Source organism: Pygoscelis adeliae, unplaced genomic scaffold (genome assembly GCF_000699105.1).
Source record: "Pygoscelis adeliae isolate BGI_AS28 unplaced genomic scaffold, ASM69910v1 Scaffold12, whole genome shotgun sequence".
In the NCBI taxonomy this organism is placed as follows: Eukaryota; Metazoa; Chordata; class Aves; order Sphenisciformes; family Spheniscidae; genus Pygoscelis; species Pygoscelis adeliae.
In genome coordinates this window covers 3,052,452-3,067,828 of record NW_008824290.1, presented here as the reverse complement: position 1 = coordinate 3,067,828, position 15,377 = coordinate 3,052,452, and the positions used below count along the sequence as shown (strand labels likewise).

The following is a 15,377-nucleotide window of genomic DNA, read 5'->3' as shown; positions in this document are numbered from 1 at the left end:
GTGAGGAGGAAGGAGCAGCAGAGACAACATGTGGTGAACTGACCACAACCCCCATTTCCCATCCCCTTGCGCCACCCGGGGGGAGGAGGTAGAGAATCTGGGAGTGAAGTTGAGCCCGGGAAGAAGGGAGGGATGGGGGGAAGGTGTTTTAAGATTTCATTTTTATTTTCTAATTATCCTACTCTGATTTTGATTGGTAATAAATTGAATTAATTTTCCCCAAGTCGAGTCTGTTTTGCCTGTGACAGTAATTGCTGAGTGATCTCCCTGTCCTTATCTCGACCCACGAATCTTTTGTTATATTTTCTCTCCCCTGTCCAGCTGAGGAGGGGAGTGATAGAGCGACTTTGGTGGGCACCTGGTGTCCAGCCAGGGTCAACCCACCACAATAGGCAAAAAGTTTTTTCCCACTTGGATCTGATTCAAAGTTCATTCAAACCAGTGGAAAGAGTTTCACTCTACCATAGTCCTCCACAATCTGTGAATGTGAGCAGGATGGCATTTGTCATTTATAAAGTTCACAGTGTACAGCACAGCACTGTTCTGCTCCCGGGACTAACTCTAAACATAAGCAAAATGAGTAGTTGCCTAGAGCAAAATGGTGAGGGCTTCACTGTGTATGCCAGAGCACTGGAAAGCCAGGCCTGCAATATATTTCCTCTTTTGCTGAGCAATAGTGTTAGGATGTATGAGAAGACAGTAACTGGAATAGAAAAAGATCCTCAGGCTAAAAGAAAAATAAGTATTTCTAAAAGAAATAACCACTGCCTCCAGCAGCAGCAGGAGGAGCAATTCTATCCCAGAGGGTCTCTTCTCATAATCTTCACTTCAATTCTTGCTTTTTTTTCCCCCCTGTTTCCTTTTCTGTGGCAATCTCACTGCCCACTAGTTCCAGTCACCTCTGAGGCTTCAAGTCGCAGTGCTGTCAGCGCTGCTGAGGGATCCTGACTAAGTTTTTCTTGTAGCCTCTTCTGAGCTACAGAGATCACTGTACTATCCTAACCTCAAAGCATGGGATATCCATGGTTGTCTGGAGACCATGTGGAATCTGCGTTCTCCAGTTTTTCAAGAAATGGCCAAAGTAGTGGCTGACTTGATCTGGTGTTGGTGACAGTACTGCTTCTAGCAGGAGGCTGGATTTGGCGGCCTCCAGAGACCCCTTCCACCCTAAAATTCTTTGATTGCATTTTAGCATCCTCTGTATGAGATCACCAGTCATTCACTGAAGTAACCATTAATGCTGTGTTAGAATGTCCCTGTCTCATTGTTAGACTAGAAGTGCTGATTTGGTAGATTAGTTGTCCTTTCAAGTAGCTGAGTGGTCTGAAATTTTTGACACTCTATATATATGGGATGGTGCTGATTTATACCAGCTGAGGGTATGGCATTCAAAGTGCATTTTAATTTTACTTTGTCTATTGTATGCAATTCTGTTTTGTTGACAACTTGTATTAATATTTTAGGAAACGTGACATCAAAATGATTGACAATTTTTTTTTTTAAATTTTTTTTATTTCTAAAAAAAAAAGAAGGTAGAGCATACTGTTGCTTCAAGCAAATTCTGCTTCTAGTCCTGGAGTTGAAGCATACAATAGGACAGGCAGCTTTTATTTCAGACTGTCATAGCTCCCTTTGGTCCAATAAATTTAAAAGCAAGTGGTTTCTATGTAGGTTCTTTTTGTATCACAGCATTATTTTTACATACAATTAACTTAAAAAAAATACAAGGGGGGAATATTCTTCCCAGTTGTGAGACCTCAAAGCAATATTGTTTTGACTGGACATTCACTTATAGGATAAATGCATGTCACTGCAAAGAATTCCCAGAAATATAATTACTGTGCTGCCAACTCTTTCACTTGTTCTGCTCTGTAAAAGGGATACAGCCATGCAGCCACAGTAATGGTCAGAAGACGTTATAGGCCACATGCAGTCCAGCTAAAATACGGGACAGTCCGGTTAAAATATGGGAACAGGATTCCTCTGCATCGATGCAGCGCAGGAGGAAATACATACTGACTTGAAGATGGAAATCTCTGTTACACCTGAATAGTAGCAGGTAAACAGAAGGACAAAAATCTAAGGGGCCTGAGGCTCTTGTGTTAGTCATGTACTCCTGCATTACTGAAGTACTGCTAGACTGTAATGGAAGTGTTGGCCTTGTGGCAAAGAGCAGGTTGTGGAGGACAGGGTCCATACATTTCCATACATGTGAAATGGCAAATGGTGCAGGAAACAAAAATTGGTAAAAGGCTATGCTTTAGACCACTGTGAAGCCTTACTGAAGATTGTCCAATAATTTCAATATGCCCAATAATCTCTTCCCTGTTTGTTCATTGTCAGTTCACTGTTTAGTTGAGAGCACATCAACATGGTGTTAACACAGGCAGACGTTACCTTGCTCTGTTGGACACAAGCCAGCTCTCATTCAGAAAGCGTGTGACCTTGTTAGCACTGTACTGAGCCTGAGCTTAATATCCCAATTCTCAGTAGTACTTATCCTCTCAGGTTCCCCACTGCACTAATGTGATGGGATGGTTTTTGTTCAGCTTAGAACACACACAGAGAGACTCGGAGCTGGATAATGTGTAGGCATGACTCAGATGGTTTTTTTTTAACATTCTGTAAAAAAAATCCAGCAACATCCAGGCACACTTGTAGAAGCAGTAGTTCAAAGTAGTCCAAAATAATGCTTTGCCATAAGTTCAGGTGCTTATTTCTTTTCTGCATGGATAACAGTCCAAATGTTTCCTTCTATGATTGCTTAGCTGATCCCATTGCACACTGTTCACATGTATCTGATCACCACATTGTCAGTAAAAGTTGAAGAACAACCTTGTGGTTTGCCAAAAATTAAAAAGGATCATCAGTAAGATAGTTTTACCTTGGCAATGAAAGTAATTACCCATGATGTCAAAACAAATACAGATGCTGCTTTTGAGAAAAGGTCTTTTGGGGACACTGTATTCAGTGGCACTATGAATTTTTAACAGTTCTAAGTGTTCATATTATGTGTATTAATCATTATAATTCCTCTGGTTCTCAGTAAACATAACCATAATTTTAGTCAATTGCCAAGTGTGTTCTGTAGGCCTATTATTTTTACTTTTCACCCATTTCCAATAACATGCTTTTTTGTATGAATACTTGACCATGATATAGTTAAGACTTTTTTTAGTGGGACAGGAATCATTATGTTATCCCTGTGCTTACTCTTACTGTAAAGAATTCTGTTTCCTTGCATTTGGTAAGATAAATACAGTGGTGACCTTTATAAGAATAGAATGAGAAAAGCCCTGTGAGGTTCCAATCCCCACCCACATCAAGGACAGGTAAAGTGCCTTACACATTATCTCCTTCGCCTGTGAAAATAGCTCTGGAAAAAGCTAAAGCATACTCAGTTGTTTCCATTTGTGAAATTCTTCTTAGATAGTTTCTGGGGCTGAATGTCTCTATGAAGGAAATTACAGTCATTTGTTGATAGTCTGAGGAGCTTATGATACAGCTCTGAATCCTCTCTGTTTCCATCCAAAGTTCATAAATTGTATAGATCCATAACACTTCCACTGTGGCTCTCCACCGCTCAAAGACCTTTTTCTTTATGGAGGTGATTGAGATCACATTAGCATTGTCAGGCTTTTCACTAGAGGCCATGAAAAATCATTTAGGACTCTTGTGGCCCAGTATCTGTAGGCTCTTCCCTCCGTGAATTGAATGGGGTGAGCAGGTGGAGAAAAGAAGGCTGCTGGATTGCTTACATAGAAAGGGGTAAGTAGCTCCCTCTCTGCATTGGAGGATAACTGCTGATACGACATGGTTGTGGTGCTCCCAGTTGAGACAAGGAATATTACCACTTTACAAGGCACCAAATAAACCCTAGTGCGAAAGAGTTTTCAGAACTGTGTGTGGTTCTGGTCACTCCATTTGGACAGGTGCATTAAAGTAGAAATAGCTGCTGAGAAGGGTGACGGTAAGAAGGGAAGCCTGTTTTATTAGAGAGGAATAAAATAGCTTGGCTTTTATAGTCTTGCAAAAAAGCTGAGAAAAGGTATATTACTGGTTGTAGCTAAATGGAAAGTAAATTCCAGGGTGAAAAGCATCCATTTAAGTGAAAAGATAATGAGCACAATCAATACAAGCTAACCATTATTGTGTTTACGTTAGAAATTAAAAGATTTGGTGCTGGCAGAGAACAGGGCTTTTGGAATAGTCTTGGCTATTGGAGCAGTGCACATGAAAGCGTGACTGATTTTAAAATGAAGCTTCACCAGTTTTTGAAAGGAATTAGATGATGTGGTGGTACCTGTGGTTATCAGGGGACTAGACCCAGTGATCTGGGAGATCCTCTCGAATTGTGTGCAAAATAAGATGGATTTGTGCAGAGCATCCCTTCTTGACTGAAATCAAAAAGAACATGATTAAATTCATCATCTTTATCAGCCTTTTGGCTACAATTTGAGCATCAGTTATTGCAAGACCACACTTTCCCTGTGTTGTAAGAATACGTACAGTCCCATGCTTACTTTTAATGGTGGTCAAAGAACAGAAATTGCTGGAAGAGAGGGAAACATCAGAATATGGTCACGTGCCCTCTCTGACAGTTGAACCTGAAGCAGGTAGGTAATAGCTTTGCCACTGAGGATCACTCAAAAGGGGGAAAAACTGTTCAACTCTACGTTCACTGATTTTAATGTAGGCACCTTAATGAATGAATGTTAAGTGTCTGACAACCTGGTCCCAATTAAAGAGCACTCAGCTAGCCATTTTCAGGCATATTACTATTCCTTATGGCGTTGTGGAAGAGCTGCCACCAACTCCTCTATGAACGAGGTACAACAGAGCTAACAGGTAGACTGTGAAATCAAATTTGCCTCAGACTCTTTCCTGCTTGACAGAACATTCAGGGAAGAATTTCCACAATTCTGTGCTTGATTTAGTGCCTGGAGATATGAGAGGAAATGGGAAGCAGGTCTAATCTTTCTTTCTTTTCCTTGGCAATTTTAATTCATGAAAATACTCTCTGTGCCCCCAAATCAAAGTCTTCCTCTGCTGATCTCACTTTCTTCTCTACAGTCTTTAAACAAAACAATGTGATATTGCAATTGGCTTAGATTGAGGAGAAGCTGCTGTGCTAGCTAAAAAGTTGGCACCACACCTTCTATTCAGAATGCTGCACGTTGGTGGTGTATGTTCAGATAACCTCTAGCTACAGTTGAGTAATACCACGAATGGGGAAAACCCTAGAGAAATAGGAAAATCCCTAACTGTTTGTGCATTGTGTAAGTATATTTTACTTAGGCTCTTTGCCAAAGCAGATATGAATCAAAGATGCTCTCCGTATACGAGTAAAATGTACTATCATGTTCAGGATCTTATTTTTGCATAAAAGACACCCACGGCATTTGTGAAAGGGGAAGAAAATTTCCATTCTGGTTTTAGTGTGTTATGTTTTTCTATTGCATTCATCACTGAAAATTCCTGAAAACAAAAGATACAGAAAGTGGGAGAGGAACTTGGTTAATTTATTTGAGTTCTTCTTTGAGACAAATGGTCTCTTTTGACTATTTTGCAAAATGATTATAAAAGAAAATACCAACACCCCCCCCCCCTTGGTATTGTACAATAAAAAGAAACACTTATTAAAAAAAAAGGAATTGAGCTGTGACCAAATGCTTGCTGTAACTGGCAAGTGTTTGTGCAAATGTTTGATTATTTATGTAAACCTTTCCAACAACTCCTCACCCAGAACAAAACCAAATGCCCAAGAACGACAAAACATCTCCCTACCAGAACAAAAATCACTGATGGATATGTTTCTTTTTCCTATGGAGAAGATGAGAAAATAAATGCAAGATGGTACTGGAAAGTGCTCAGATGAATCCTACCACCTGAGTGAAAAGCAATAATTAATTAGGATAGACTAGAAGGTATAGGAGGATTTCTGCATCATCCCACAGCCCCACAGAAGTGGGTGGGGTTTTTTTTCATGTTTGTAACTTCATTTATTTACATATGATTTACATTTTTCAGGTGTCATAACAGGGGCTCCAAAGCACTGGCCTTCCTTAAGTAAACGGCTGAATCCTCTGAGTTTTGTGAGATTTTTGTTGTTTACTTCAATGGGATCTTGATTTTTTTCTAATGTATTTTTGCACCATGATTGTAACCAGAAAGGATGGTTAGAGAAGTTAGTTTAAAGATGATGTTCTAAGAAATTTTGACCGGCAACTGGGAACTCTCTCAGTTTCCCTAACCAAAATATTTTCAATAGTCTGGCTGCAAAATGGGAAGTTAAAAATACAGAAGTAAATTGCTAAATTATCACCTTCAAGATTAATTTCTTCCAGTAAGCAGTGGCTCAGCAACTAGTTGATCCAACAGTTAGGTTTTCTCACCAAGAAAGCTAGCTCCCTAACTCACTCACTCAATTTTTTGCAGTCATTTTGTATATTTGTCTATTCCACTCCCTAAGGCTATGGAGAACCTCAAGTCAAGAGACTGAATTAAAATTGTCCTTCTGCATATTCTTGCAGGATTTGATTGGAAATAATACAAAATTAGGGCTTTGAAACAGCAGTTAAAATTCCAGTAGTTTTATGAGCTGGCATGTTCCACTTTTATTGGTTTAGTGTTGTACTGAATTATTCAGAAAGCTATAGTCTTCTTTCTATTGATGAATGTGCATTGGGAGAACCAACGAACTACCAATGAAGCTTTTTTTTGGAGGGCAGAAATAATTTAACTTATTCAAATATTTCCATGAACACATTACAGCAGAAATGAGGTCACATCAGTTACATTTTTCAATCCTTCAGGGGGATTTGAGGAATTTATGAAACCACTGAAGTAGAAGTAGCCCAGTTTTAGAACAGTTATGTAAAGAAGTTTGATTTCCTTTACAGTATCATAGAATCATAGAATGGTTTGGGTTGGAAAGGACCTTTGAAGGTCATCTAGTCCAACCTCCCTGCAATGAGCAGGGACATCTTCAACTAGATCAGGTTGCTCAGAGCCCCCTCCAACCTGACTTTGAATGTTTCCAGGGATGGGGCATCTACAACCTTTCTGGGCAACCTGTGGCAGTGTTTCACCACCCTCAGTGTAAAAAATGTCTTCCTTACGTCCAATCTAAATCTACCCTCTTTTAGTTTAAAACCATTACCCCTTGTCCTGTTGCAACAGGCCCTACTTCTTTGAGTGTCAGTGTAGTATTGTGTAGAAGCAGCCAAAGTAATATCTTTAACAATGTCACAAGTAATTTTTATAATCTTCAGTCTATGAAAGTGTATGACCATCTCTGTCTTTTTATAAAAAGTGGTTTAAAATACCACCTTTTATGCATCTGCACTTTTATGAGTCATAGTGACAAACTGCCAATTGTTGAAGATGAAAACTTACCTCCAGAAGTGATTATTAAAAATAAAAGTGCCAAAAGGACAAAGGAATGAGAACTAATACAGGTTAGATACTGGTCACTGGTTTTCTAAAGGCCTTCTTTAAAAACAAGCTTATCTAGCTAAAAATTGAAAAGCCGTGATGAAGGACAGAAAACACAGTTCTCAGGTACTCTAGGCAGCTGCCACAGGGTAGCTAACATGCTGTCATTTCTCACCTGCAGCAATAATATGATTTTGCTCTACAGCTGTGTTTATGAGGAGGACAGAGTTACTTGTGGATGAAAGCCTCATGGAACACCAAGCAATAGTTATTTTATGATGTGCTAATTCTTACCCAGGCTGCAGTCTCTGTGTTTGTCTACAACTTGAGAACTTCCAAATGTCCACTGAGAGACTTTTGCTGGCTCGAAAACTTGCAGATTGTTGGCTTATTGACAAGATCCTAAAATGTTTTAAAAGGACTGAGAGCTGCCAGTCCATTTGAGAACAGAGGAGACAAGGTGGTGCCTGCTCCTTTTGTGGGTGTGACAAAAATGTGCCTGTGAATGAGACACTGATTTTAAAGGAAAGCAGAGGGGAACATATATGCCGCGTACAAAGGAATACTGGTATAAGTGCTATGTCAGAAACTTGAATGCCAGAACAGCAGAAAACAGTATTTGCTGTCTAAGTAATAGCCTTTCTTTAGAATGTCATGCATAGTAGTCAAAATAAGATTTGTTATTTTTATACTCTACAGAATTTTAGTGTGTGTTTAAGTGTTTATTTTACTGGGAAAATGGATGTAGTCTGTCTGAAAGATAGCTGGAAACTTGTTAAAATCTCAGTGTCAGGTTCACTTTGCCTCTTACAAAAATACTTTCCCACTTGAACATGGTAAGTACTGTGCCTGAGTAATTTCATTTGCAGGATTCTGAGCCAGGTAGTTCTCAGAAATAAAAAGGCAAGTCTTATTTCTAAACTTCATTTGCAATTACTGTAATACTTCCTTCCATTGGCCTAGTGTGATCTTCTAAAAATCATATAATATTCAGTAGTGTTCTAGACATCTTCCATTAAAAAAACGCTTGGTTTCTTTGCTCTGGTATGAAGCAGTCCATTGTAAAGTTTGACAAAACAATAAATAAGCTCTTGGTCAATGTGAATGGCAGTACCTGATAAAATGAGGTCTGTATTTGATGGAACTGTTACACTTGTTATAACAATTACATCTTAGTAAAATACCTGAAAATGAGGATAATGCTGATCTTGTGTCCCCATACGTATCAGGCTGTCATATGCAGTAGTGATGTGCATTTTCACTGTATTTGGAAATCTTTTTTTTATCTTGAAAATGATTTCTGTTGTGGACTGTGAATATGTTTACTTGTTTAAGATATGTTTATATTTGTGTGTACAATGATTAAGCAATATTAATTTTTATTGTTACCTCAGCTTTTATAATATTTTTGTTTCTGTTTGCAGGGGATTCATTGTAAAAGCAAACCTTCCAGTGAGTATACATCATTCACATTTTTACTACATTTGTTTTTGAAAGATAAAAATAATTTATTGCAGATAATAAAGCCACTTTCCTGGTGACATCAGATCACTGTCATGACAGGGTGTTTACCACCAGTTTCCTCGTACTAAACATTGGAAATTGGTAGGGTCTGATAAATAATAGGTTAATAATGACTGTGCATTTTTGCTTAATAATTTTCCTTACCATAGTTGGTCATTGGGAGAACTTGCTTAGTCATTTCACATATTTTGATTGCTTCTACTTATTATTATTGCCTACTGTAATAATACAGGCTCTTGAATTACCTGAACTCTGAAGCCTCCATCAATTACTCCTGCAATGCACACAGTCACTTGACAGGGAAGTATGAGGCAGCTGCCTTGCCGGCAGTCCCCTCTGAGAAGACAGTCCTGACTGGAGGCCCAGGCCTGAGCACTGCTTATCTCCACGGTGCCTTTCCTGGATCTGTGTGGCAGAGAGTCCACAGGCAGGGAGAAGCTGCAACGCTGAGCCGCAAGTGTGTGAGATGCTGATGCTGTGGTGTGGGGCGTGAGCCGAACGTCAGCTGTCATGAGTCTTACTCTGAAATCATGACATTTATGGGACACATGTTGAGGAGGAGAGAAAGAACACGGCTGTGGAAGGGATGCAGTTAAAAGTCCCACCTGAAAAAGTCTCTAGTCTTCTGCCAGCGAGCAGAGTGAACCATCGGTGGCTGGTTCAAGGATTGCGAATGAATCTTTTTAGGATTAGGCAGCTGAGCTGCTAGTTACAGAAGAAACAGGGGCGTTAAGCTTTGCTCTGCCTAGCTGAAGCATGCCTTCATGCCCTTGGGCAGCACAGGCTGAGGAAACCAAACCCTTCAACCCTGGTCTTAAAGGGAAGGACACCTGCAATGCTGTTGGTTATGAGTTAATATCTGTGCTGGGTATTACACAAATGCAGATGTAGATAGTGGAGACTCACTACAGGTACCACAAGGTGGTGATTCATTCCACCCAGCTTAGGACAAGGTGATTTATGTGCTGGGAGGGAGGCGAGAGGGGTTCTCTGTCTCTGTTGACCACCAGAGGTGTTTAGATGATGCATACAAGCTTATACTAGATGTTTAGCTCTTAGCTGGATATACTGGAATGACTTTGGGCATTGAAGAGTTTGTAAACTAAAGATTCTTATCTTTCCAGATGATGTACATGAAGCAGAGCTGCTTGTAGGTTTTCAGTGCCGCCTGAAAATGACTTATCAGCTATCTCTAATACAAGTAACATATAGGATGACTCAGCCTTATAGGGGTGATGAAAAAATATTTTTTTAGTCTTCATCCTAATTCACTTGTGCAACAGTGGGTGTATGCTCATTTCCATACTTCCTTTTCTATAGTCATTCTTTTTATTATTTATTATATGAGGTAAAATTACCTTAAAAGACCTTAACTATATAATAGAGCACCTTTGCAGTAGTCATTGCTTTTAGCTCCAACAAAGAGATGACTTTATTTCCTAGAATTTGCAGCTCAGTAGTATTTGGCAACATACCTTTGACTCTGCCTTCTCCCTCCTGCTCTTCTAGACTATTGGTAGTACATAAGGGCTACTGTAGTATTTGAAATTCACTGTAATATATCCAGACATTGATATCAATATAGCAATGATTTTAAAAAAGCCTTACATTCTCAGAAAATGTATTTGGCACAGTATATCACCATGTTGTCCAATATCCTTGAAAGTTTGAAATATTTTCTGAACGTACAACTGTGAAACCCTCCTAATTTACTGTGCTTTGAAATCTGTTGTGAAAGAGAGGCTGTCAGTCTGAAATTTAATCAATTTTATAATTGGTATAAGTATTTTTAAGTAGCAAGTTTTGGTCTTTATTAACTGAAGTGCACCGTATGGTTATCTTAGGAGAGCATATCTAGTTTGTTTATGACTTTTGTTGAATCATCCTAATGCACAGATGCAGCAGATACTGTGATAAATCATATGCAAATAGGTTTGAAATGCCACTGTAATTTATATTCATGGAATGATGCTCCAGTGAAGCAATTTTAGTGTGCTTTAGATATGCTCACAGATTTAGCACTGTCAGTATCCTAAGTAGTTCAGATTCTTACAATTCTTGTAAGGAAGAAATATCAGACAAAAAAAGTTAGGATTTTCTATTGGGGGTTGGCCTGGACCTGTTATTAATGGGTTTTCTCGGCAATTTTTTTTTGCTGTTCTCCAATTTCATCTTCTTGCCTGAGGCTTCAAATTATCCATCTAATCATTTCTATTGCGTATTCATTGCTCAGCTCTGGCTTCTATTATCTAACTGTACATAAGGTGTGTTTTGCTGTCGTGACAGTTCTGGGTTGATTGCTGCATCATCAGATAAAAAAATAATCTGCTGTGGTTGAGCTGATGGCAAAAGTACAAGGAAAGTGTCTACATGCTGAATAATAAGCCTTGGCTTCTTTATGCCTGGGCTTATACGTATCCATAATTAAGGAATCTTTTATTACAGCAACAATCCTTCTCTCATGTAGGGCTAATTACAGTTATAATTCATAAGCATCAAATTTAGGCAAGATTTACTCAGCAGATGGTTTGTGTAGCAAGATGTATCTTTATGTCTTCTGGGGTGTAGATCAAACTACTCATGAGAAAAGGAAAGAGGTGTGTGTTCCAGAGGAAACTATCTGAGGGGGGGGATTAAAAGATGATAAGGTAAGAGTTTACTGAAGAATTAGTCAGAAATGAGTCTCCTACTGTGATGATTTATAGAATGAAAATTATTTTCTGTCAGCTCTTCCTTGTATCATATATTTATTGTGATCCAAAACTAATATCCTCTTGCACGATATGATCCATTTAAATTATTATTAATGAGTTTTGCAGCATCTTTTGCAATTCTCAAAGTGTATCATAAAATTAATGGAAAAAAATCCAAAGTGGAAGAGTAATTTCATTTTATCCAGTGTATTACTTATTTGTTCTCAGTTTGAAGGTAGAAACTGTGATCAAGGAGGACAGTGTCCCTGCTTACAGACAGACAGTAGTGCCTAAAACTGTGTTTGTGCCTCTGCCTGATACTGATCCAATGTCAGTAATGCACCTAGGTATGACTTAGGAATCTCCTGAGATAGTTCCAAGCCTGTGAAATCTGATAATACCATACCTCAGGCAGTAATAATTAAGGACCGAATTAAATTAAGTTATGACAGTCTCTCCTAAAAATAAGTAGGGTCAAATAATAAGGTCAAATTCACCCAAACAGAACACTTTGTAAAGAACTGTCAGCTTTGACAGTGTGTGTATATATATATATATGTTGCTCTTCCCTTAAATAATTTCTACACAGACATGGGACTGGGCAAGATTATAGGCCTGGATCAAGAAATTTACACCAACAATCAGGGAATTAAGCAGAAACAGTTGCTCCTGGATACCATTTGGTATCCACACCTGCATGTCATATGATGCAGTCAAGAAAATATCTTTTTAAGCAAAGAGACAGAGCTAAAACTAATCATCACTTATCACGTTATTAGTAATAATTATCAGGTAGTTCTGCAATATAATAACCTCCCAATTAACTGTGGGTGGATTGATTGGGTGTTGTACAATAACTCTCCGTCCTGAGATACCTTCAGGACTATTACAACACCCATTCTTGGAACACAGAATGTAGTGTTCACATCTGGCTGCTGTGCACTGTACTTCTTAAGGCTGCCTCATCTCTGTGGAAACATGTTTACAAATTCTTCAAAAGTCAATGTACTCCATTGCTCTTAAAGCCTAGTTTGTATATTTTGAATGATCTGTGTTTTTTCTTTGGTTTGCACAAATTGTTTTCTCTCGTTGCCAATATTACCTTGGATAATTGAGAGTTGACTCTACTATCAGTTGAGGTAAAGTGTCCTTGTTTTTCCATTCTTTTCCACTTGGTTCATATCAGCATATCCTGTTGCCTCCAAAAGATGCTTAATGGCACAAAACCAGGATAATGGAGTGGAGATTCAGGTGTGAATCTTTTCTGACTTTTGATAAGTATCACGCAGGACTTATTTCTCCTGATAGCAAGTGTGAGGGCACCTTAAGGCCTGAGAGATTCAAGCTAAGGTACCGCATTTATGTCAGCCTATCTTCATGTCCTGCATGTATCAGTATCTGATCCCTGACAGTGGGCTTCAGCTGCAACTGGACACTGTGAAAGTGAGGATCTCATAATAGAGAAGGAGGTCCTGTACAGGTACACTTTCAGTCTTTAAATTTAGAGCACTTTCCGTCATTGGAGGGGTTGGAGGGGTAAATAAGGATAAGCTTTGCTCTTCCTCCTCCTCCACATCCTACCTTTCCTCTGTGAGAACTGTGGATGTGTCTTCCATGTGAGTCAATGGGCATCCACACTTGACAGCAATTTTTGGCTAGACACTGAGGAATGCGCCCTTTCCTGACAATTTAAGTTAAGACTCTTATCCTGTATTTTATGGCAAGCACAGTATCGTGGCACTGCTGTTTCATACTATGCTCTTCGCCATACTAGTTGAACTCTGTCTAGGAGTATGTTAAGCAGTATGACTAGTAAGAGTCAAATGGTTTTTTGTTCTTCCAGCCTCTCCCTAGGAGGAGGAGAATGTGCAGTAAAATACTTAGTTTTACTTGGGTGTCTTTTAACTTTCATGCTATGTACCGAAGTGAGAAGGGTACAAAGAAATTGCTATGATGTAGTTACAGCTAAAATGAGGTGTGCTGCATTGTATACCACAAAGCCAAGGACAAAACCCAACTCCCTGGCTATTTGTCTGATAGTTTCTTGAAGTCTTAGTTTTTGGGACTACAAACAATGTTTGTGAGCTGGAGAAGTCCAGGGAATGCATTGGGGATTGCATCTGCTGTACCAACGTAAATTCATAAATAAATAACTGATTTCTGTGCAGGGCAGTCTGAGAAGTAGAAAGAGACGAAATATGGCTAACTGATGAGATTTGGGGCCTTAAGACTGTTTTTTTCTTTTACGTTAGCCTACAGAAGGAGGCTGTGCAAAGCAAGGTCCTAAGGCTTTGGGATGACTAAATTTCCATAGGAAAATAAGTTGAGACATAGTAGCTGTGTTCTGTGCCTACTGTTTACACCTTGAAGAAGGCCTGGGTAATATTTATTCTGCTCTTGCTGTTCTGGTCTAAAGCAGAAGGAAATCCTATAGATGTGAGGGATTTTTCCATGACTAGGAATGCAATGGTGCCCTCTTGTGTGAAAGTGATATTTTAACAGCCTTTGAGACCATCGGCCAATCCTAAAATTAGACTACTACCTACGAGAGTGCTCACAATATACAGGTAATGGCTTTGAAAAAAAGTTTAAATAAACTATTAGTCTAGCCACGATCTAGCAGATTGATTATTTAAAAACATTGTTAGTCTAGGCATGCTCTGCTAGCCTTAACTGTTAGAAGTGTGTTTCCTTCCTCTTGTGGGTTAACACTTCCCTAAGCCAGGAAATTTATTATCAAATCCCATCTGTAATGTAGTTCTTTCCATGCCCCCCTGCATTGCTTGTGAAGCCAATGAGCTATGTTGGCCGTGTGAAAGTCTTAGGTAAAGTACTGGCTTTGCTGACGTCAATGGTGACTTTCCTACTGATTTCAGTAGAGCTGGAGCTTCACCTTTGGTGCTTTCTCTCCCCCACATATCCTGTGCACAATGAGGTTTCTCTGTCTTTGTATTTGCATTTGCAGGTGGCATTTTTAACAGCTTCTGCCATGATGCTCCTGCAACTCTATCTTCTACGGTACTGAAAAGCATGAAGATCTCAACAGTGATGAAATGTGTCCAAGGAAGCCCATGCTCTCTTCATTTAAACATTAAAGGAACTCTGAGTCTGGATGGTAGGAAGCAGATTTGCTACTGAATAATTTCTGTTTACTTTTTGTTTATAGCTGCTCAGCCAAATTTTGTTCCATATATTTGTGTCCAAGCTGTTTTCATGTAATTATATCATAAAGATATGTTTTGTGAAACCATTTTACTCCAAACCAAGATAAAGCTGTGGCCCTTCTCAAGGGAATGAGAACTGAGATAATGAATTCAAGACAACTGAATTTTTACTTCCAACATAATACACTTAACTTGTCCTCTACCAGTGCCCCAAGCATACTGCTGCCCTTTTCTTTCTTGCTCTGACATGCATGCACACACACTAATTCTGTCTGCTGTGGTAACTCAGACATGAGTGACTGCCCCAACAGAAGGAGAAACAGTTTATGCGTCTGAAGTTACAATTCTGCACTAAAATAAAATGAAAGCACTCAAAACTTTTTGGGCATAGTCTATTTTTACTAACACCCTGCCATTCATGTGCTTAGTGTGTTACCATTTATATATTTCCTGGTGTGCTTCACTCAGAGTTAATAGGTTTATTTTTTCAATTTGCATAAGAATTTACATAATTCAAGCTTTAATTTATAGCAATCTGTATTAAATCCTTGCTCCTACC

At 39.0% G+C, this 15,377-nt stretch overlaps 1 protein-coding gene across 1 annotated transcript in view; it reads left to right on the top strand.

Moving 5' to 3' along the window:
• IL17REL (interleukin 17 receptor E-like) overlaps nucleotides 1-15,377 on the top strand; it is a 47,778-nt gene that overhangs the window by 11,023 nt on the left and 21,378 nt on the right. The window contains exons 2-3 of the mRNA XM_009318768.1: nucleotides 8,862-8,889; nucleotides 14,620-14,769. Of these exons, the coding sequence (XP_009317043.1) occupies nucleotides 8,862-8,889; nucleotides 14,620-14,769 (178 nt within the window). The remainder of the gene's footprint in view (nucleotides 1-8,861; nucleotides 8,890-14,619; nucleotides 14,770-15,377) is intronic.